A 24,787-nucleotide genomic window follows, 5' to 3' on the forward strand; every position below is an offset into this window, starting at 1 on the left:
TATTGAGAACAGTTGTATGCAGCACATAATTACATTTTCCAAAGTAATACAACAGGTAAATTAACAAACTTCTTTCAAAAATGCTGTTTAAGGAAAACAGAAAGTCTCTAGAGTCTGCAATATTTATGATGCTGACTTGTTTTTTTAGGATAATGAGTTGTTGTTATAAATGTTTACTGTTTTTATAGTAGGACTCTTCTAAACAGTTATTTCTGCATTCCTAAATAGGACAATTCACTATAGAAATGTCTTAACTTTGTAAAAATTTTATGAAAACCAAACTTATATTGGAATAACTGCCAGGCAAACATTAAACTTTTGTACTTTATTATTTTTAATTATGGAAATATGCCCTTGAAAACATTGTTAATTCTGTGACTTATGTCCCATACAAATAAAAGGACGCAGTTGAGAAACTGAAGCCTCACCACCATTGTTTTCTTTCAATTAAAATTCAGTATATTAAACACAGTTGAGTACATCCATACATATATGACACATCATTATCATCACATCTTGAAAGTTCAAATCAAGAGAGTGTCCTCTAAAGGTTTATTTCATAACATCATTAAGATTCAGTGTACACTGTAGTTCAAAATATTCTAATGGAGCAGATAATAGTGGTCTGTCAGAAATACACAAACACACAAATTCATTTGAAACCTAACAGTGTATGAATTAAAACTGAACATTAGAGTTGGATTTTATTTGAACTAAAGTGATGCTGAACTTTCTGGTTAATACATTTTTGCAGCATTACAAAATCAAATTTAAAACACAATGTAAAGTTATGGCTGAGCAACTGTATATGACATTCCAAGGTATACAAACTGTAAAAATGACAAATGATTTAGTGTGACTGACTAAACGTAGAAAAGGTGCATTCACAAATTTGTAGGAAGATAAGTTATTAGTCACAAGACACAGTATGTTGTAATTTAAAAGCCCAATGCTTCATATTTAGAGAAGAGCACTCACTTTTGAATACCAAAGTCAATATCCTTAGAGGAAACCACTTTTTATACTGAGATGAAAGAAACATAAGTCTACTAAATTAGTTTTCAGGGAGATGTTTCAAGGATTGTAGTCCAATTTCTAGTTCACTGAATTTACAGATCTTCAGGCTAGGATGCTACTACTTCAGACTTTGTATTTTCCTTTGCTGTTGTCATTGATAACACATATGTGCTGAAACAACACAACACAGATTGCAACAGTATAATTAATTACATTATTGAATTGTCTTTAATCAGAAATATATTTGATTTTGACCAGCTAAATGGTCTAGTGATTAGTACTCTGCACTTTAGAGACCTAGATTTGAGTCATGATCCCAATTTCTCAGGATTTACACTAGGAATTTTTGGACTAATTCCCAACTGGTGAAGCTCCACACTGGTAGACCAGTAGAGGTGCTAGACAAGTCTCAGGCCTCTTATCACTGATTCACTGAGAACAGGGATAGAAGACACAGTAGTAAAACACCTCAGCTATCTGAGCCGTATCTACATTACATCTTCCACTGTTTGAGCTTCACTTATTGGGAATTACAGATCTGAAAAATCCTAGTATAGTCAAGACGTCACTCTTCAGGCTCACGGAAGATGGTAGTGTGCCAGAAGTGACTCATTCAGCTCTTGGGAGGTGGGGGGAAGAGATCTCAAGAGAAGGGGTAGGAAAGAATTGCTCACAGTGATAAACAATGACTCCTCTAGGAATGGTGTCTGAGGTTCTAAAGGGAGTTCTATTTAGTGCTCTTCTGCTGGAAGGACCATGGTCATAACATAAAGCCTCAAGGGAGAGGAAAATAACAGGCTCTTCAAGGCTCCAACAAACTGAAAAATATATCTTGTTTATAGCTGAAAACACTTACATTTAGATCTCTGAAGTGCTCGTTGTAGTCTAAGGCATAACCTACCACAAATAAATTTGGAATTTCAAATCCATAATCTATATGGGGAAAAATAAATAGTATAAAAGTAAATATCCATTAAACAAACAATAAAGCTACTTAATGTACTAGTTCTCTTAATAAGAAAATATATACATACAGAGCCAAATTCTGGCTATGTTAACTTTTGGCCCTTAGAGAGGTACAAATCATTATCACTTATGTGAGATTTAATTCTGGTCAGTTGTGGCCCCATGCCACAGATTATTTGGGTCTGGAGCACGAATGATCTGTGCCAACGGGCGGGAGGAGATGATACACAGGGGCAGTTGTCAAATCAGTGGCATAATACACTGCAATTTTGTAGCCCTATTATCTTGCCCTAAGATATATCTCTGTGGTTCCAGGTGTGGAAGGAGCCAGAATCAAGGCAGAAAAGTTCTGCCCAAGTTGGGTTGCAGCTTCTTAAGCATGAATGTGTAAAGCCAATCTATACTTCATTACAGAGGAAACAAAGAAAGATTCTTTTTAGTGAATAATTCATAGGTAATAATTTATAGCCCTATATATGGGTCTATGTATTCTCTTTTGGGAACAGCAAATATTATTATATTACAATAGCATCAAAAATGTGCCAGGTGCTGTATAAACTAAGACCCCCGTCCTGCAACGAGTAAAGCACATGCCTAAACTTAAGTATGTGAACAGACACATTAAGTGAATGAGACTATTCACATGCTGAAAGCTAAGCGCAAGTGTAAGTCTTTGTAAGTGTGGCGTTTAGTACAGGATCAGCCCCATACAGGAAGATCTAGACCCTGCTCCAAATTGCTCACAATATAAAAAATAAAGCCAGAATCTTCAAGACACACAAACAGGTGGGCATATAAATGTTACATACACACAAACAAGAGGGTTTGCACCTGTTAATGTCTGTGGATAAACTACCTCTGGAAGAGCAAATACAGCTAACTGGAAGAGCTGACACAAGCAGTAGGGATGATTTAAGGAGACAGTGACCCCAAATATTTTGTACTCTTGGGGTTAGTACTCCAGCAGTACAAATTAATAAGAGAACAAATCATATCTGCTTCTTGTTACTTTTTACTTGAAGTTTGTCATATGCTCATACCTTTTTTTAACAATATGTTAAAATACGTGTTTAAGTTGTTCCCTAGGGAAGTGTCTTATTGAAGATTATATTTTACTTACATATTTAACCATAGTGAGTCCCATGAAATATATACTTAATATAACGGCCCAAATTCCATACATCAAAAGAGAGTCAAGAAACCAAAATGATGTATAGAAAGTGCCTCAGGGTGGAATGACTTGGTCATAGATCAGGATACTATGCTAGAAACACAGGTCACAGCAGACATGCATTCTCCCTAGTGCAGTCCATGCCAGACCTCCAAGCCTATTTCACCCCACAATAGCCTCCCTCTCCCCCAAATTCCAAACAAATATCCTCCCATGGACAGTGTCACACTTCCTCAAGACACTCACCTACCCTCTTTCCAAGATCTCTTCATTTCACCATCTACCTAGTGCAGGCAGACCCCCTTTCTTCTCCTTTTCCCGAATAAACAGACACCTACTCTCCTCCTCAGTAGCAAGTGCTGGTGGGTCTTCCCCATGCAGATCCAGCTCCCTCAAATTTTAGCTCACATGCCTATCATTCATTGTGTCCTTTACTCTAACGAACCTACTATCATGGTAGTAGCTTGGTTCCTCCCCTATCATCTTCCTCCTGATCGACCTTATTATTCATAGTGTGGTATCAGCATTTCAAAGAAGTGCATGCTGACTGACAGCAGAGCAACAAACGGCAGACAAATGATCAGAGAAAGAAAAAAAGGAAATCATGTGCTTTTTTGGTAGGTTACTTATAATTATCACTGTCTATCAAATAAACAAACTAAGCTTTAAATAAGGATACTTGTTTTAACAAAATTGTTTTGTTATTGTCATCAAACTCAACAGCTTGCAAATAACGATGCTACAAAAGACATAACTTTCCGTTTAGAAGGAAACTGGTGGCTCTTTTAAGGACATAATGAGGGGTGGGAAGAAAAGGACTTGCTAACCCACACTGTTACCAAAGATAGAAGGGAAAGCACTTGCTTGTCATAGGTAAATTAATGATTTTCTTGTAAAGTTTTCAGCAGGGAACACAAGACTAAAAAAAACTGTTTAGGGTGTTAGTAGCCAGGGTATACTAATGAGGTCAGACCTTCCAAACTGCAGCAGTCTCTATCATGACTATGCAGTCGCTAGTCTCACTGGCCAGGAGATTACTTACTGCAGAAGCTAAAACCCTGCACAGTGGTGGTAGAATAGTATACAGTGCTACTGTTAGAGTTATGTTAGATTATTGGATCATGATGTAAAGAAAATTCTCACAAGAGCACTTACAGTCAGGTCTGTACCCATCAGGTTGGGATGTTCTTTTCACCAACAAACTATCATTAAAAAAAAAAAAAGATTTTTTAATATAAAAAGTTGGATTTGTCTGGAGAACTTACATCAAAAAATATATTCATTTTCTCCAAATATCTCAGAACGGTAAGGATTCCCACTCCATTTCTGCTTCTCCTCTCTAGAATATCAACGTCCTCCTAGCAGAGAAGAGATGGGCATGCTTCCCTACAAAGCCCATCAGTGCCACCATCCTTTAAATAGCTAATGGGTTAACTGCAAAACAGTACAAAAGGATTTCTTCTCCTCTTCTCCACTCCCATCTTAGTGACTCAGACAGCTGTCTCTGTAGAGCTCCCAGAAAGATAGTGTAGTGCAACATGATTAAATCAGACTTGATCCTCCACAGGAAATCATGTTGTGCCACCATTAGAGTAACCATTTATTTTCTTTTAATAGTTAAACATGACTTTTGTGAATATTTTACTCACCTTGCCACCTTAATCATCTTTGGCTTGTATTTTTCTATGTTATTAAGCAGAGCCTTCATAGTCCTCCCAGTTCCAATAATATCCTTTGCAAAACATGAAAAATATATTAAGGAAAAAATAGTCATGGAACAGGAAACTTGAGTAAAATTAGAACTATTTCATATTTTTATTTCTGGGGAAATTATGGTTTTGTTTTCTTCCCTTAATGTACCGGAAGGAATATCCGGAAAAAGTTGGAGAAGCGGTTCAATTCTTTGAACGAGGCACCCTCCCCACTGGGATACAATTCAAGAGAAATACAAACCGGTCGGAGGATTGCCTGCTTTCTACTGTAAAGGGCTAAATTCTGCCCTTGGATGCACTAGTGGGGATTCTGCTGACTTCAGTGGGCACTGCATACACATAACCATCAGATTTCTTATATCAAGCCCATGATCATAGTATCTCAGCACTTGTGCATCCAAGGACAGAATTTAGCCCTAAGAAGCATTTTGTCATGTAATCATAGAAACATAGGGTTTGAAGGGACATCAAGAGGTTATCTAGTCCAGCTCTAAGACAGGACCAAAAATACCTAGACCTTCTCTGAAAGTTGTTGGTCTAATCCGTTCTTAAAAACTTGCAATGATGGAGATTCCACAGCCTTCCTTGGAAGCCTATTCCAGAGTTTTACTACCTTTATAGTTAGAAAGTTTTTCCTAATATCTAACCTAAAACTCCCTTGCTAGAGATTAAGCCCTTTATGCCTTGTCCTACCTTCAGTGGATATGGATAACAATGAATCACCATCCTCTTTATATCAATCCTTAATATATTTGAAGACTATTTCAAGTTCCCCATTAGTCTTTTTTCATAAGACTAAACATGCCTTTTTTTTTTTTAACCTTTCCTCATAGCTCAGCTTTTCTACACCTTTAATCTTTTTTTTGTAGCTCTCCTCTGGACTCTCTCCAATTTGTTCACATCTTTTTTAAACTGTGGTGCCCAGAATTGGACATAGTACTCCAGCTGAGGCATCACCAGTGTCAAGTACAGCGGGACAGCTACCTTCCATGTTTTACATAGGACACTCTTGATAAGACATCCTAGAATAAGAACCCCTTTTCACAACTGCATCACATTATTGGTTCATAGGCAATTTGTGATCCACTATAACACCCAGATCCTTTTCTGCAGTGCTACCAGATAACCAATTATTCCCCATTTCGTATCTATGTATTTTATTTTTCATTCCTAAGTTAAATACTTTGTACTTTATTGAATTTCATCATGTTAATTTCAGACCAATTCTCCAATTTGTCAAAGTTGTTTTAAATTCTAATCCCATCCCCCAAAGTGCTTGCAACTCCTCCCAGCTTGGTGTCATACACAAATTTTATATGCATACTCTCCACTCCAAGTCATTAAAGTTAATATTCAATACTACCAGACCAAGGGCAGACTCCTGTCGGATCCCACTTAATACATCCTCCCAGTCTGACAATGAACCAGTAATAACTGCTCTTTGAGTATAGTTTTTCAACCAGTTATCTACTCTCCTTATAGTAAATTCATCTAGACCATATTTCCCTAGTTTGCTTATGAGATGGTCATGTGGGACTGAGTCGAAAGCCATTCCAAAATCATGATAAACAATATCTACCCATTTTAATATAATTTGCTGCAGATTTTTTTTATCCTTTAGGAGAGTGTGGGGCTAAACCAACCCGATTACAGAACGGGCCTCACCTGAGAGGAATCAGGTAATTCTTGTGTAAAAAGGACCCATGGTTAGGTAGCGATAAAGCCCAGATGGGGAAAGAGCTGGGGAGGGAGGTTCCTATAAAGGCAGGAAGCTCAGAGCAGGAAGTGGCCCAAAGTCAGCAGAGGAAAGTGCTCCAGGCAGGAAGGCCTAGGAGAGACCCTGATAGAACTTTCTGCCCCAGAGAAAACGGAAGTCTCTGTTGTGTTAAGACATTTTTGGACTTTTATTTTTGGACAGCTGAGACCCCGGATGGGGAGGACCAAAGACTGAGACCTGGCTGAAGGGCTGACTGGATGGGTTATTAAGAAAGATACCACCACAGCACTGGATGACTGTTGGCAGGGGGTGTTGACACAGTGAGATAGCCGCAATGCCAAGCCTGGCCATGTGGGGTTCCCTAGTATTGGGGGGACTGTTAAATCACTGTTGAAGAAACAAGTGCTACACAATACCAAGGGTCCTGCTTTATTATTCATACAATCAATGGATCTCTTTACTTTTTGATTTTTCCTTCCACACTGACAAATTCAAAATCCTGCCCACTATTAAATTCCCTCATGTCACCTTCCATGCTGCTTACCCTCACAACTCTTCCCCTCATGGGCAGACTTAGCTGGTATGCTAATCACATACGGATGTGTTTACAAATATGGCCTATGTGGCTTTCCTCCCTGTAACATATATGCTACATTTAAAGATAACTACAGATACAGACAGAGCTTTTGAAGTTCCTTCCAGCTGATATCTGCTTTCCACCACCTCTCTCTCTCAAGATCACTGCTTCAAGCTAGCCACTTTCCTTTGAAGTGCTGGCATGACGGAACACTCCAGAATGAACAGTGCTGATAATCAGTCATGGGCACTTCAAAGAAAGACAGTCTGAACCAGTCTGTGAACAAGACATACACAGCATTGAAGCTGTGAGGGATATCCAGGACCATATCATTTTACCAGTTCCATCCCAAAGCCATGCAATCAGGGAGCTTAGGACAGCCTCTACTGTCCCCCAAACTACTGAACCACTAGCAGAAGAAAGCAGCAAGTTGTGATGACATCAATAAAAAAAGAGCAGGTGGTGCAGCCAGGAAGTTTCCTGGGCACACGAGACTGGATCCTGCACTAACCCATGAGAGCAGCACAAATATGGTGTCATCAGTAAGCCTATCCGAGGTGGTGGAGGGGTCAACACCCAAATAAAATGCTTCCTTTCTTTACTGCCCTCCCACATCGTGAAGGGTGAACATTATCACTGACAGTATTTTAGGACTTTATTATCTATGTATAATATTATATGACTAGCCACTTTACCTCCACGATTAACACACTCTGAAACAAAACAAAAGAAACTCAGTTATACAGGATTGTATACAAGAAGTAATGCAAAATGAATCATAATACATGCTAATTAAAATAAATAAGCATTTATAAAAAATAAACGTTAAAGCTAAATTAGGGCCCTTATGCAGCTGTGCAACAGGCTGGGGCAGAAACAGCCTCCGTATTATTTTATGGCCTGAATAAGAGACAGCCCCAATTGCAGGCACAGCATTCACAGGCTATTGCCCTCCCCAACTGTGTGACAGGCAGCAGAGCTTGTCATCTACGCACGAAGGGGTATAGCAGCAGGTAGTGCAATTAGATGGGAGAGATTCAACTGGGAGTATTGTGCTCAAAAGCTGTAGTAGGCTGTTCATAATATAGCCAAAGATAAATATTCTGAATACTATGTACTAGTGAGAAATTAGTCGTTGAAAGCTTCCAGTCTCCTAAACATAACAAAAATTTGCTTTAATCTTCTTTTTTTTTTTTTTTTTTAAAAAGGCACGTAACATTTGTCCTCAGAAATGTCAACCTTTATATAATCATGTCACTTGAGGTCACTCAGGTTTATAAGTGTCTTGTAACTGAGGTGACAGAAATATGGATTACGAAAGCTTGTTCTTTAAGAAATATCAAAGATGCTATATTTTTATATCTAAATTGATACATCATATATACATAATACACATAAAAACTATGTTAAAAGAACATTGTTAAGGTTGAAAAGTCAAGCACCCAAGAGTTAGGAAATGCACAGGTAACCTTAATGCTAGCAACTTTAATTCTGCCCCCTTTCAGATATGCATTATTGTTATGCTGGGGGTTGGCATGAGGCTGTTGGGCATGATGGTCATCTTGCATTTAAGCTAAATGAGGGAATACTTAAATGCCCATTTCTTTAGTGATAGCTGAAACAATGGAAAACCATTGCCTAAGGAATAAATTGCATGCAAGCTTGGGTGGCTGGACCATGTGGATTAAGGGTTTTCCTGGGAGTCTGATAATGTGTATGGGGGGGAACTGATTTGATTGCATCGGTGTGTCTGCCAGCAGAAGCCGACAGAGAAGGCAGCAGAAAAGCTAAAGGGGCAAGAAAAGCACTTGATAATATTGCTCTGAAAGAGTGAAGAGGGAATTTTTTTTGGCAGAGTACTGGCTAGTAAGAGGCTTCTAACTGTGAGCAGAGAAACTAACTCCTATTGTTAGATTTCTTACTGCTTTCAGGGAAACAGGATTTAGTGTATATACTCTGTAAATAAACAACACTGTATAAAAAAATACACAATTTTATTATCAATTTCTACACCTAATGGAAACAACCTGTAAGACCCTGAGTATTGGCTAAGCCAGTGGTTTTCAAATGGTGGATCTCTACCCACTACTGGGTCATGGACCGTAAGGCACTGGGTTGCAGTGGCTCTGGTCAGCACCGCCGACCGGGCCGTTAAAAGTCCCGTCAGCGGTGCTGCCTGGGTAAGGCAGGCTAGTCCCTACCTGTTCCGACACTGCGCTGTGCCCCGGAAGTGGCCAGCAGCAGGTCTGGCTCCTAGGTGGGGGGCCACGGGGCTCCGTGTGCTGCCTCCGAGCCAGGAACCAAGTGGGGGTGTGGTGCTCTGGAAGTGAGTGTGCTCTAGTAGACACAGATTCGTCTGCTCATTTCTCCAAAACATGATCCCTTCTGCCTCATCCTTGTCCCAGTCTTGTCTCTTCTCCATTCTTAGCTCCTTGTCCTAGTCCCATTCTCATTGCCTTACCCAGTCCCAGTCTCCACTCCTCAGGCCTCTCATCCCAATTCCTATCTCCTGGCACAGCCAATCATTTTCTCCCACTTTGGGCTCACTGAGTTTTAATTTCACCTCCACACTCCAAGTTTCTCTCAGCATGAACAATTTCAGCCTGAATGGTTAAAATTTGTACAAAGTTATAAGTAATTGAAAATAGGGTCTTAAAATGGGAGGGGTCAGGCAACCTACCAGCCTCACCTATAACGGGGAGGGTGGGAGAGGGGGAGAGACACACACACACATGCTCACTCAAAACCGTCACTCAGAAAAACTGCATCTCTAATGCTGGATTAACTAGAAAGTGCTAAATTAAATAATGTTTGGCACGAACATGACTAACACTTAGGGCTTGATTTGGAGAACAATTCCCACCAGTTGGAATTGTGAGTGCAAACTGAGGACATATCTGCTATTAAAATATCTTAGAATATAGTACTTTGTCATTCAAGTTCTAGTTGCACCAAAATCTACTTAATATTAATGTATTATTTTAATGGTTTTCTATTCCCTTTTCTCAGTATGAGACAGTACAGCAACAAAATGAATGATCGTATTAATGCCACATTTTAATCTGTTTTGCAGAGGAAACTGATGTTATACAACGCCAATTAATATAAGAATAACTGCCTTTTTAGTGTAAATAACAAAATGGGTATTATATTGTGTTAATTCACAGTTAAGCTTACTTTTCTGCCTATTTTCCACATAGACCATCTGCGTAATGAAATCATTCTTCCTTCCTCTTTAAGTACTGCTTTGAATAGCTATGCTTGGATCAAAACAGTCTTTTCAATGAATCAGATCTCTATTTCTCTTTCATCATCAGTATGTTCAGCCATAGTGGAAAAGGAAACTCAGTCATACAGAATGCTCTTCAGATTGCCAAATACTGGAAATAAAATATCCTATCTGATTCAGTTAAGCAACTTACAGTTCCCACAATTAAATTTTTTACAATTCAACAAAATATTAGAATCTTCAATATGGGCTACATTCTGCCCCAGTTATACCCCTGCAATCCCATTACACGTAATGGAGTTACAGAGACCTTACAGGACAGAACTTTGTTCCTTGTTTACAAAAAGAAATGAAATAAAACTACATTCATTTAAATGAACTGGTTAAACTATAAAAGTGTTACATTTCCAAATGTACAGCTAATACAGATTGTGTTCTTCTTCCATATAGAATCAGACCCCTTTTTCCAACAGCTTCTTAGTTGATGTACTACTTAGTTTTCTATTTAAAATTTAAAATTAACAAACCTTTCCAGTCAGCTTTGAAAGATCATCTCCTCCTATTATCTGCATATCTTGTGTAGACTGATCATTCTGAAAGAAGAAAGATAATACATTATTAAATACAATTTAAAAGTAAGTGTTAGAACAGAAAAAAATAAACAGTTTTGGATTCTTTGGCTCCTGTAATTCCAATTACCATTATTTTTATGTCAAGTCTTAGTACTAGTATATGGCAGAATCATTCTATAAGCTTGTCTCTTTTGGCCTGACAATCTTCTCCTTAATAGATTTCTTTCTCAACTTGTCTCTATCTGCATGTGAGATTATTTATATTTCTGCTCTCACCAATATATACAAATACTAAGGGTATTTAATTTTTTTTTCCAGAGAAGTGATGTTCCCCTGTTCATTCTTTCTTATTCTGACTGGTGTGGAACAGTATCTTTGCCCTTAACGTGCCACATACACCTCTTACAATAAGAAAAGGGAAAAAACCAAGAGAACATCATCACTTGATAAACACCTGTAGTGCATTTTCTTATTAGCAGAATCACTATGGATATAGATAGAACGCACCTACAGGTGTTACTCGTGATGAGTTCTAGCCTATTTAAGAACCAATGCACTTAATTTATTTTGAAAAATAAAAGGATGTATTGATTTTACAGACATCCCTGTCTACATGTGTCTTAATCTCACATATAAGGAAATACAATTTAATCTTTTTTTAACGGATTCAAATGAAATGTGTCAGGTCAATTCAATAAAATGAATATTCTGATTCGGGTCAAACTGACCCGAAACAAAATATTTCATTTTGATTATACCATGGTAAATTTTGATTTTTGCGGAAATTGCATTTTTTATCAGAAAATCATTCAGATTGAAATTTTCCAAGAAGCTGTAGTCAAAACCCTTTAATATCAGTAGTAAAGGACTGGACCACACAATCAGGACAGAAAATTAATTTTTGATGGAAGTGCACGGATGTCTTAAATGAGTAACACAGATTAAAGTAAAAAAACAAACCAAAAACAAAAAAGTAATTCTAGGCCTGCTGAGGAAGTACACTCTTCCCAATTAAAGAAAGAGAATAGGTAAGAAATAAAAATAATTGATAGAGTTTTTGCCAAGTCAGTACAGGCACTAAGCTAATACTGTATAATTTTAGGGAGAGTGTTAATCTAACTTTAAGAAACAGCTGCAGAACCAGTATTTTCTTAACGTGACCTAATTTATTAGTAACATCAGAAAACTGTACAGCTATGAAAAAATTACAAAATGTGCAACTTTTGAACATTTTTCTTATATTTTATCAACTTTTAAAAAGAAAACTATTTCCTTTAAAAAAAATTTAACTTGTTAAAATCACATGACCATGATTTTAAAAATTGGTGCCTCCAATTCGGTTTCTAAGTCCATAATTAAACACCTGTATAGGTGTCCTGTTTTTCAAAAGTACTGGGTACAAAGATTGCAGGATACTCATCTGCAGCTGGAGTTTACTAGAGAGACTTTATGTTATAAATTAGTGCAACACATCCCCTATCTGCAGTTCTTCACCATCAACAATATGGATATATTCCACTTGACCTTATATCCATTATATGCCTTGTGTGAGATTCTGTGGTGCACCTCAAAGAGAGATATTTCTTGCAGTGCAGGTGGAGAGGAGCTATGTTAGCTTCAACCCACTTTTGCACCCTCCTGACCTTAGGCTAGCATAATTCAGACTAAGTGCCTATCTAAATAACAGCAGCCTTCCTAGACTACCTTATGGGTCACAATGTTTTCTAAACACTCCATAGTTCTACATGCTGCAGTCCCACCCACAAGACAGCCTTCTCACCCCCAGCCTCACCCCTACATCAGGACATGTAAAAGAGGGCCCTCAGAAGACAGTCTTACAGCTGTCTTTGCAGTTCCTATGCTGGGAAAATTCTCCCCAGCTGGATTGGGGGCTTTTAAGATCCCCTTTATGCTGCTCCAGCCCCTTTACCCAGAGAAACAGGGACCAAGTGGGGAGAGGATTGCACCCCTTACATTTTTAAATAAAAAAGTTCAGTGCTTTTTTCTTAAAAAACAAAGTAAAAAAAAACATGCGTCCTAAGGAATTTTTTTTAATACTAAACACAAAATGGAAAAGATATAGAATGTATATTTCTATAAGTTCTTCATATGAAAAAATCATCAAAAACAAATAATAAACTATTTGGCCTAGAGCAAAATAGATTAGCCCTTAAAAATCAAGTGAACTGGTTGAAACAGCTATATAAGGCAAAGACACTGAAAATATCTGAAATGAACTAGAATTGTAATTGGAAATTTAATCACTCTTCTGGTTGCAAAAGCTGAGAAAGCCTTGTGATACACTATACAACTTTTCTGGAAAACTTAACGTAAACAAACTGCTCATCTGAAAATTAAATGAAAACACGGAAGCTATTCTGGAGTCCTATCTGCACACTACTAAGGACTTGATTACTGAAAAAGATGGTTACCTTTTGTAACTGTTGTTCTTTGAGATGTGTTGCTCATGTCCATTCCATTGTAGGTGTATGTGCTTGCTTCAAGCACTGGTGCTGGAAGTTTTTCCCTCAGTGGGATCCGTAGGGGACCGGCTCTGGTGCCTCTGGAGTGGTGTGCATATGCACCAGTATAAGGCATACTGCTGGCTCCCCGCCCTCAGTTCCTTCTTGCTGGAACTCTGACAGAGCAGAAGGAGGGCAGATCATAGAATGGACATGAGCAACATATCTCGAACAACAACAGTTATGAAAGGTAATCCTCTTTTCTTCTTTGACTGCTTGCTTATGTCCATTCCATTGTAGATGATACACAAGCAGTACCACCAGAGGCAGGTAGGAGTTCATCAACATGTTGATTGCAATATAGCTCTGCCGAAGCCAGCATCTTCTCTGGCATGCTGAGTGATGGCATAATGCATCGTGAACGTGTGTACTGAAGACCATGTTGTGGCCCTGCAGATGTCCTGGACAGGGACATGCTCCAGGAAGGCAGCCAAAGACGCCTGCGCCCTTGTCGAGTGAGCCTTCGCTATCGGTGGTGGCACAGCCTGCGCCAACTCGTAACAAGTACAGATGCAGGTGGTGATCCAATTCGAAATCCTCTGAGAGGACACTGGAAGACCCTTTGTCCTGTCAGCTATCGCGATAAAGAGCTGGGTCAATCTGTGGAAGGGCTTGGTGCGCTCCAGGTAGAAAGCAATGGCACGCCTGACATCTAGAGTGTGCAGCCACCACTCCTCATTGGTTGTGTGCAGCATTGGACAAAACGCTGGGAAGAAGATATCCTGGTTGACATGGAAGTGTAATACCACCTTTGGCAGGAAGGCCGGATGGGGCTGCAGCTGGACCTTGTCCTTGTAGTATACCATGTATGGGGGCTCCGAAGTGAGGGCTTTAATCTCGGAGACACGTCTCGCCAAGGTAATAGCTATGAGGAATGCAACCTTCCACAACAACAAGTGGGAAGGGAACAAAAAGCCATAGGCTCAACGGGTGGACCCGTGAGCCTGGAGAGGACCAGGTTGAGGTCCCACTGGGGAACCGAGTCCCGGATCAGAGGAACGAAAGAGTCTTTTAAGGCCTTTCAGGAACCTGATCGACATCTCATGCGAGAATACCGATCTACCCTGGATGCGAGAATGGAAGGCCAATATGGCTGCCAGGTGCACCTTGATCAAAGAGAAGGCGAGGCCCTGGTGCTTTAAGTGAAACAGATAATCCAGAATGGACTGCAAAGATGACTGGGTCGGGGGGATATTGCGCTCCAATGCCCAGAAGAAGAAATGCTTTTGTTTTGCCAGGTAAGTTGCTCTGGTGGAGGGCTTTCTGCTCTCCAAGAAAACTTGCTGTACCTGACTAGAGCAGGTTTGTTCCTCTTGATTCAGCCATGCAGCATCCAAGCTGTGAGGTGGAGAGGGGCAAGGTTCGGGTGCAGGAACCAATCGTGATCCTGCGAGAGTAGGTCTGGGTGGCTGGGAAAATGGCCACAAGATTGTTATGGGCAGGTCCATGAGCATGCCAAACCAATGCTGGCGAGACCAGGCTGGGGCGATCATAATGACCTGTTCCTCATCCCTCTTGATTTCTGAGAGGGCTTTGCTGATGAGCAGAATTGGTAGGAAGGTATTCATCAGGTCTCCTGACCATGGACAGGAGAAAGGCAACGAAAGGGAGCCTCAGCTGAGGCACTGGAGAGAGCAGAACTGATGACACTTTCTGTTCTGTCTGGTGGCAAAGAGGATAGCCATTGAGCATTCCTTTCTGAGCCTCTGGCATTGAGTCCACAAAGTTGGCCATGATATTAAAGTTAAAACGGCCAAGTAAGGCCTGATGGTTGGCCACTCTCAGCTAAAGGCTGTACGTAGAACAAATCTTTCTACCAAAGAGATTGAGCCTCTTTGTGTCCTCATTCTTAGGTATCTATCCCGGTTGGCCCTGTCTATCATGCTCGTTGGCTGCCAACACAACCAGTGAGCTTGGGAGAGGGTGGCTATAAAGATACTCAAACCCCTTGGCAGGGACATAGTATTTTCTTTCCGCCCACTTAGAGATGGGAGGCAGAGAGGAGGGTGTCTGCCACAGGGCCTTAGTAAAATTTTCACCACTCCCTCGTGTGCTGGCAATGCCATCTTGGAGGGGGCTGCTGCACTTAGCACATCGAACAGGGAGTCCGTGGGCTCCGCCAGTTCCTTGGCTTCCAGCCCCACATTTGATGCCACCCTATTCAAAAGCTCCTGGTGGGCCTTGCATTATCCTTGGGGACCATATGAGAGGGCCCCACTATCGCCTCATCTGGCGAAGATGATGATGAGGCAGGTACAGGTGGGTCTGCCAACTCCACCGCTTCTGCTAGGGGAGCCTCAGCCGAATTTGGCTGTCCCTGGAGAGTCTGTTCTGACTCCGCGTCAGAGCCAGGGGGTGGGCAGGAGACTGTCGCTGACCATCTTTCAGATGCCCCTGAGACTGACCAATGCCCCTGTGATGGGTGGGGAAACTCCCAGGGGTTCCATAGTTGCCAGGGGGCCGGCCATGGCCCTGGAATCAAGGTCCCCTCTGGGCCACTAGAAGGGAATGCCAACGCCTCCGATGTGCAGGTTCTCCTTCTCGCTGTCCTAGCCCAAGGAGGGAGAGACTTGTCTGGGGGACCAGGACGATACTGAGGCTGCCTGTCTACGCCAATCCTGTCGGCTCTGTCCACAGACCTCCTTTGGAGACCTTGATTGGGGTGATGGCTCTCGGTGCTGCGACTCTAGTGACTGGTGGCAGTGTTTGGCAGATTGGCGATGGTATCCCGGTGATCGACGCCTCATGTTTAGACAGCAGTGTCGCTTCGTTGACCAGGAGCGGGAATGGGAGCGAGAAGATCACAGTCTCGGAGACCAACAAAGTGCCTGTAGTGATCTGTAATGGCAATCCGGAGATGGGACTCCAGGGACCGGCGTCTCGACCCTCCGGAATGGTGCTGTGGACGGGGAGAATGCCTTGGATGCTCTGGGCACTGGGAACTGGTGCCATGCCTCTGCAGGTCTGCGCCAGACCGCCAGTGATTGTCGCCATGATCTCAAGGAATGCTGTCTAGAGTCCGGGGACAGATGCTGGGAACTCTGGAAGGTAAGCAGACCCACGTCCGGGGGCTGGTGGCATTGTTCAGGCGAATGCTGGTGGAGCACCCCCTGTGGTGGGGAGCGGTGCCACACTGATGGAGACTACCGGAAGGGTGCCAGGGGAGGTTTACCCCTTGAATAGGGCACCTCAGTGGTCGGCTTGGCAGCAGCGGAAGGGACAGTAAGTCCTTAGCGGTCTGAAAGGCCTCTGGTGCGGACGGCACTGCCAGGTGTTGAGTGCCTCTGCTGCTTCCCAGGGTGGTGGCAGAGACTTGAATTGGGCTCGACAGCTCAATGGGAGTGGGAGCCTAGCCACCATTTGGTGGGTCTCTGCTCTCCTTTGGCTCTCTCCTTCCATTTACAGGACGTAGGAGAACGTCCCCTCTGGGTTTTGCTTTTTAGCCAGTACCAGGGATGTGGATCGGTGCCGGTCAGAGATCAGTGCCAGTGGCACGCTCCACACTGAGGCCGCGGTGCTTGGAGCAGAGTCCGATCTTGTCGGGTCCGTGGCTGGTGTGAGGGCCAACTCCATAAGGAGTCCTCTGTGTCAAACGTCCCACTCCTTCTTGGTCTGCGGCCTGAAGCTCTTGCAAATGCGACACTTGTCACCCATGTGGGTTTTTCCCTAAACACTTCACTGCGGATCACTGTCTGGCATAAGTTTTTTGTAACAGTCACAAGGTTTGAAGCTCGGGACTGGGGCATGCCCCGTCTGAAGGCTAAGTCCCATACGGGACTAACTATTTCTAACAACACTTAAGGAACTACTAACTATACAACTTTAAACAACTATATACAACAAATTCACTACTAGGTACAGTAGAGATAGGAAAGCTTGCAAAGGCAAGGAGACGTTCCAGCACCATCACGGACAGTAAGAAGGAACTGAGGGAGGGAGGAGCCAGCGGAGCCCCTTATACCAGTGCAGGTGCCAGAGCAGGTCCCCTATGGATACCACTAAGGAAAAAACTTCAAGCACCAGTGCATGTGGCGAGCACACACATGTACAATGGAATGGACATGAGCAAGCACTTGAAGAAGAACAAAGACTATATATGAAATGTTTGCAGGTTTTAAATTTCACATCACAATACATCCATATGAACAGAAAGCAGCAATCTGGATTAAATCTTTCAATACCTGTTTTTATGATCCTTCCGGTATGGCATACAACCTCCAACAACCTCTTCAATGCTACACAACATAAAAAATTTCAAATAGGTTCCTGGGAAATTTTGAACCCTTGGAGATGGATGGAATATAAAACAAGCAATCTGTATAAGAAAGATATATTGCTATGATTTGAAGCAGCAAAATGCTACTTTCTGTTTCAGTACGTACAGGTCAGGTGTTTTGGCACCAAATGTTATAGAAGCACCTTATGGAAAAACCTACATTACTGGAAGTCAAGTATGGGAACCTAAGAAGTAAGAGAACCACTTCTAGCACATATTAGACCTATCTCACCAGAATAACTATAACATTTTTACATTGTGTTTCTACACTAGAGAGGGTGGGATTCTCCCAAATAAAACACAAATATACAACGGATGTTGTGGGGAACAGAGCCTTTCTGGCTTCAGGGTTGAAGTAAAAGGAGAAAAACATACCCAGGAGGAGGGAGATTAATGAAAGACTGGACTTTTAAACGTTAAAAAAAAAAAAAATCCCTTTCAGCAATTTCACAGGACTATTTCCTTTGCGTATTGGTATTTTTGGCTTCAGCCGAAAGGAAGACACTGGAGCAGCATATTCATTGCTGGCAAACAGTTCGGTAAGTCTGAACACGAGAGCCATTCAGAGCACAGGGATTACAGTAGCCAATCAGAAAGAGAACTGCATCTTCAAACACTAGCTATTGTGACACAACTGCAAACAGTTATGTAAATCTGTGTTCTGATTAGCTGATAATTGATGTCAGAATACAAGACTAAGTATTCAGTATGGCTATTGGGAACTACCATGCAGTAAGTAGTCAATTCAGACACCCAGAATCAATCTGGGTGCATAGAATTGCATAACCATGAAAAAACAAACAGTCATGCATCAGTATCTATATATCATCCAGTGGTTAGGAAAATTTCATTTCAGTACAAAAATCTGATAATTTATTATACAAACCTTGAAGATAAAGATATTTCTCATACATGGCTAACTCATACTTTAATACAAATACTTGACAAATGGTGACATTGCACAGCATAATATAAACTTGTAATAATAATAATGCATACAGAAAGGCATGGAGTTATGGTTACCATAGGAATTTCACTTCCAAATTTTCTGACTTCTCTGGATTTGGAATCTCAAATTAACATTGAACTAAGTCTTAAGCATCAAAAATTCAGAGAATCATAGATGTCAGATGAAAAAAACTATTACATCATTCAACAGAAATTTAGTGTACAGGCTATATTTAGTTGCAAATCATCATGTTTGAATGGTTACCAACCAATGAGTCAAGTTTTTTTTTAGGAAAATAACTAAAAAGCACAAACGCAAAACACGATTAAAATTGATTATTTAAATCCAGGTTGCCTGTTTGTTGATTTAAATCATGATTAAAATTGGTGATTCAAATTGTTTTGATTTAAATCAATCCACCCTGCCCTCAAGCCCATACAATATCTGGTCTTCTTTGAACTTCCTCCAGTCTATTCAACTTTTTCTGGCAAAGTTGTGCTTAAAACTGAACGCAGTATGCCAGGTGGCCACAAAGAATCTCTGCTATATGACATGATGCCTTTGTCTATGCAGCATCAAAACTGCATTGGTCTTTCTCAGCAGACCTATCACATTGCAAAGTCATGTCTAATTTGTGTCCACTCTTACATTTAGGCCTCTTTCACCATGCTGCTTCCCAGATTGCTTTGCTTCATCCCATTTAATATCTATGTTTCAGATTACTTTACTCCAAAATTATAATTTATTTTTTTCCAACTGGAATCTCATTTTGTTATTTCCAGCCCATGTTTCTAATCTCACTAGCTACCTTCCTATAATGTCTATGTTCTAATTGAGGTTTACAACTCCTCCCCAAAACAGGACCATCTGGGAATGTCATGCACATGCTCTTTACTGTCTTTTCCAGAGCACTAATGAAGAGGTTAAATAAGACATTTCCTATCCCTATGGTACTTCACGGTACCTCCTCTAAACACAAAATCACTGCCATTTCTCATTACCCATTGTTTACTGTCTTCTGGCCATCTTTCAAGACACCCTCTCCCCCCCCCCACCAAAATAGCCTGTCACTTACAAAATACAAAAACTAAAATCAGAAAAATCTTAAATCTATTCTGGAAATTTCAGAGACAAGAGGACTTCTCGCTTCGCCATTTACAGGGGCTAATCTTTCAGGGCCTGTGCTTGGATGTGCAGGGACTGAAGGAGAAAGGGTGCAAGAACCCTCTTCATTTTTCTGAACCCCACAAATGGGTCTGAAGAGCAGCCTACAGGGAATGGTCTAGAGGTGAGGCCACGGCCCTGTACCATTTCCACACTAGTTCTCAGAGCTGGATGGGAAACAATTTTCCCATCCTATGAATAGCTGAGTTTGAAACTTTTTCCCATCTCAAATCAGGATGAAAAGTTGAAAATATCCACAAACAGAAAAAAATGTTTCCCCCCTTTTTGAGTCAATCAAAATGTTTCACATCAATAATTTTGAAACACTTTGTTTCAATTTTGACCTTTTTAAATTCATTTTTCAGTCTAATTAGCTTAATTTTCTAAATGAAAAATTGTCTTAAACCAGAAATTTTCATTTAATATTGACAATTTCAAAACTTTTTTTTTAAACACATTTTTTCAAATGGTGAAATTGATTGATCCTGACCCTGTCCCATGCAGTTTCAGTTTTGACAAATTAGCATTTTTCAACCGAAAAAAAAAATGATTTGTCTAAAAATTCCCAACCAGCTCTAATGATGGGTACAGCAACCAGTCATTTAGTCCCAAATTCCATCAGAGTGGTATTGCTCCTCACTGCACTCAACGTGGCCTAGTTCCTCATTACTGTAGCTGACCCTCTGTTTTTTCTCAAGCAAAATTTTAACTGGCTTCAATGAAAAGCACTAATGTGACTGTAGGCCAAAGTAAAACAAAAACAAAACAAAGACTGAACTAGTGATTCAGTGTTATTTGCTAATCACATAAATGAATACTACTGAAATATAAGGAAATGGAGAAAAGGCTACACATGTCAAAACAGAGGAACATTAGCAGTAGAACATTAAGACATGGTTATACTCTAAACTTTTTTCATCTATTCAATACTGATTTATCATTTTTATTTTACACAAAACCCTGTGTGTCCTGAGATGCTGAGAGGACCTTGGGAAAGAAACAAAAATATATCTATTACCACTTCATTTCTCAGAGTTTGCAAGTTAATAGTTTGTTTGACTTCGATGCTGACTGGCAGTACAGCCTTTTAAATTTCTTCTGTATTAAGTCATGTCTTTTGAACTGGGTGGAGCCGTGAATTACTACATTTCTTTTATTTCTCTAGAGACCAGTGCTTGGATCTAGTGCAGGCTACAAGTGAAATGAGTTGGGTGGTCTCAGGAAAATGTCTTGTAAACAGCATTGCTCACCAGAAAGTTGCACAAAGCAGTGCACATCTTTGGTCTGTATTAAATGAATGAATCTGGATTACATTAATACTGTACTTGCAGAACGAAAGATACTTTAATCATGACAAAAAGACAGCTCTAGCAAATCAGTTCAAGTGAAAATTTGCATTATAAAATGGAGACATTATAACTTTATTGCATCCCATTTTACTGTAACCTGGACAGTTCATATTTTCTGTTCAAAGGTCAATTAATTTGTGCACTGCCTTGAAGATTGGAGGGCCAGATCGTCACCTCTATTCCACTTGCTTTGTGCGTCTCCAGCAGTGCAAAGCAGTTGCAAATCTGGCAGATCTGCCATGCTGATGATTCCCCCAATGAGGTTTTTGCCTTTTTGCTCCCCATCTCCTGGCATAGGGGGTGTTCGCAGAGAAAAGCAGGGGGTCAATGGAACACTGTGGTCTGTTGCTTACCTCTTGGGACTTCAGACAGCTGCATGTAGTTTAGAACATCTGCAAGGCTGCTCTAAATTATGCTGGGTTCAGGATGGCTCCATGGTGGCCCCAGGATCAGGGAAGTGAAAAGTAAAAGTCACTTATCTTAGTCACAGCAGGGTAGCTAGCCCTGAGGTCTTCCATTTATCCCCACAATAGGTACAGCACAAGCAGCACACCACCAATAAGCCTTAATTCTGGCCTTATGAGTCCACCCCTAGGGGAGAGAGGAGAGTTCAGGCTCCGTGTTCACTCAGCCCTCACCCTCTCCCTTTCCATTAAGATTCACAGCTATTGTCTGTGGTCAATGCTATTGCAATGGGGTGTTCTATAAACCTAACATTTGTTCAGTAAGAACTGGACAGAGACCACCAATGTATTTCACAAAGACCACTGATCTCCCTCGGACATAAATGACTCTGTTACTCTTGATATGGGCCACATGAGAAGACAGATGAACGACTTTCTCATTACCAAACTCCAAAGCACTGATTTGAAGAAACTGTCCCAACACTTCCCTTCCACCACAAGATATTTCGCTTGCGTGTTTACCCCAAGGTTTTGATTTCCTCTAGGTGAATTGCATGTGGAGGAGTTTAATGAAGATAAAGTAAATTTCATTCTTATTCCCAACTATTTTAAGACTAGATGTTCACAAGAAACTTTTTTTCGCTGTAGAGACAGATGATGAAGCAGTGATTTTGCAGTCACAGACTGCTAGTAGTATTTGATATTTGAAGATTTATAGGTTATTTGTGATCTTAATTTACTGGTACACAAATATCCAATTATGTATAGCTTTTCACTGATTTTTTTCAAAGCAATTTATAATTATAGTTAAAAATAATGGGAGAGATGTGGCTAAATTCCCTGAAGGGCTTTGAAAACAAAAAAATTTGTAACTAAAATTAATGCAGTACCCAAGAGTGTACTAGCCTTTACAACCTTTTCTAGGCTCTGCTAAAATCTTAGCAGCGACCAAATGAGCATGCTCACAAGTGCTTCCTCTTACTGTAATTGCTTATAATATTTTACTTTTTAACTTTTGTCCCAACCTCAACTAATGATGGATTCCTCAATAAGGCTGATTTACATTCAAGGTTTGTAGGTTGTTCATTGAACAAAAAAAACAAACAAACAAAAAAAAGGACGAAGCAGAAAAACTATCTCAAAATGCTTTAAATAAGTCCCCCCTCCTAACTCTTCAAAAAGGGTTGAAGGAGTTTTCCTCAATCTTAAAAGAAAATACATATTTTAAAAACAATTGCCTCTAGGCAGAGACCAAATCTGGAAAATTTGAGCCCCAAAGGAAAATCTTCCCAAAAATTATCAAAGTGTGAAATCCACAACTGCATCATCTGTCTCTGTACAATGAGAGAACCAGGCTGGTTACAAACATTTATTCTGAAGATAAATGGGTTAAAGAATGAGATTTGTTATGTCTTTAGAAAATTCATCTGGTGGAATTGCAGAGAAACCAAAGGGTAAACACGCAAGTCTAAAATTATCCCAGTGGTAATATAAACTAAATTTAAGTGAAGGTAAGAGGAAGTAAGAGACTTAGGAGTCCTAGGGTACGTCTACACTAAGAAATTAGGTCGAATTTATAGAAGTCGGTTTTTTAGAAATCGTCTTTATATATTCGAGTGTGTGTGTCCCCACAGAAAATGCTCTAAGTGCATTAACTCGGCAGAGTGCTTCCACAGTACCGAGGCAAGCGTCGACTTCCGGAGTGTTGCACTGTGGGTAGCTATCCCACAGTTCCCGCAGTCTCCGCTGCCCATTGGAATTCTGGGTAGAGATCCCAATGCCTGATGGGGCTAAAACATTGTCACGGGTGGTTCTGGGTACATGTCGTCAGGCCCCCGTTCCCTCCCTCCCTTGTGAAAGCAGCAGCAGACAATCGTTTCGCGCCTTTTTTCTTGAGTTACTTGTGCAGACGCCATACCACGGCAACCATGGAGCCTGTTCAGGTAACCGTCACCGTATGTCTCCTGGGTGCTGGCAGACATAGTACTGCATTGCTACACAGCAGCAGCAACCCATTGCCTTGTGGCAGCAGATGGTACAATAGGACTGGTAGCCGTCATCGTCATGTCCGAGGTGCTCCTGGCCACATCAGCCAGGAGCGCCTGGGCAGACATGGGTGCAGGGACTACATTAGAAGTGACTTGACCAGGTCATTCTCTTTAGTCCTGCAGTCAGTCCTATTGAACCATCTTATGGTGAGCAGGCAGGTGATACGGATTACTAGCAGTCCTACTGTACCACCTTCTGCTGGGCAGGCAAGAGATGAGGATGGCTAGCAGTCCTATTATACCATCTTCTGCCGAGCAGCTATGAGATGTGGATGGCTTGCAGTCCTTCTGCACCATCTACTGCCAGCCAAAGATGTAAAAGATAGATGGAGTGGATCAAAACAAGAAATAGACCAGATTTGTTTTGTACTCATTTGCTTCCCCCCCGTCTAGGGGACTCATTCCTCTAGTCACTCACAGAGAAGGTGCAGCGAGGTAAATCTAGCCATGTATCAATCAGAGGCCAGACCAACCTGCTTGTTCCAATAAGAACAATTACTTAGGTGCACCATTTCTTATTGGAACCCTCCGTGAAGTCCTGCCTGAAATACTCCTTGATGTAAAGCCACCCCCTTTGTTGATTTTAATTCCCTGTAAGCCAACCCTGTAAGCCATGTCGTCAGTTGCCCCTCCCTCCGTCAGAGCAACGGCAGACAATCATTCCGCGCCTTTTTTCTGTGCGGATGCCATACCAAGGCAAGCATGGAGGTCACTCAGATCACTTTGGCAATTAGGAGCACATTAAACACCACACGCATTATCCAGCAGTATATGCAGCACCAGAACCTGGCAGAGCGATACCGGACGAGGAGGCGACGTCACCGCTGTCACATGAGTGATCAGGACATGGACACAGATTTTTCTGAAAGCATGGGCCCTGCCAATGCATGCATCATAGTGCTAATGGGGCAGGTTCATGTGGTGGAACGCCGATTCTGGGCTCGGGAAACAAGCACAGACTGGTGGGACCGCATAGTGTTGCGGGTCTGAGACGATTCCCAGTGGCTGCAAAACTTTCGCATGCATAAGGGCACTTTCATGGAACTTTGTGACTTGCTTTCCCCTACCCTGAAGCGCATCAATACCAAGAGGAGAGCAGCCCTCACAGTTGAGA

At 41.2% G+C, this 24,787-nt stretch overlaps 1 protein-coding gene across 7 annotated transcripts in view; it reads right to left on the reverse strand.

The window, feature by feature from the left end:
- Nucleotides 1-796: 796 nt before the first annotated feature.
- The window catches only part of PRTFDC1 (phosphoribosyl transferase domain containing 1), a 66,569-nt gene continuing 42,578 nt past the window's right edge, over nucleotides 797-24,787 (reverse strand). For 4 of the 7 annotated variants that reach the window (XM_043541350.1, XM_043541351.1, XM_043541352.1 and 1 more), the window contains 6 exons: nucleotides 10,917-10,982; nucleotides 7,856-7,873; nucleotides 4,804-4,886; nucleotides 4,310-4,356; nucleotides 1,874-1,950; nucleotides 797-1,188 (listed from right to left, as the gene is read on the reverse strand). In XM_043541350.1, the coding sequence (XP_043397285.1) occupies nucleotides 1,141-1,188; nucleotides 1,874-1,950; nucleotides 4,310-4,356; nucleotides 4,804-4,886; nucleotides 7,856-7,873; nucleotides 10,917-10,982 (339 nt within the window). In that variant the 3' untranslated portion in view covers nucleotides 797-1,140. Of the gene's footprint in view, nucleotides 1,189-1,691; nucleotides 1,836-1,873; nucleotides 1,951-4,309; nucleotides 4,357-4,803; nucleotides 4,887-7,855; nucleotides 7,874-10,916; nucleotides 10,983-24,787 lie in introns of all 7 variants that reach the window. The other 3 variants (XR_006289074.1, XR_006289073.1, XM_043541349.1) reach the window with 3 other exon arrangements.

This window comes from Chelonia mydas, chromosome 2 (assembly GCF_015237465.2).
Source record: "Chelonia mydas isolate rCheMyd1 chromosome 2, rCheMyd1.pri.v2, whole genome shotgun sequence".
Lineage (NCBI taxonomy): Eukaryota > Metazoa > Chordata > Testudines > Cheloniidae > Chelonia > Chelonia mydas.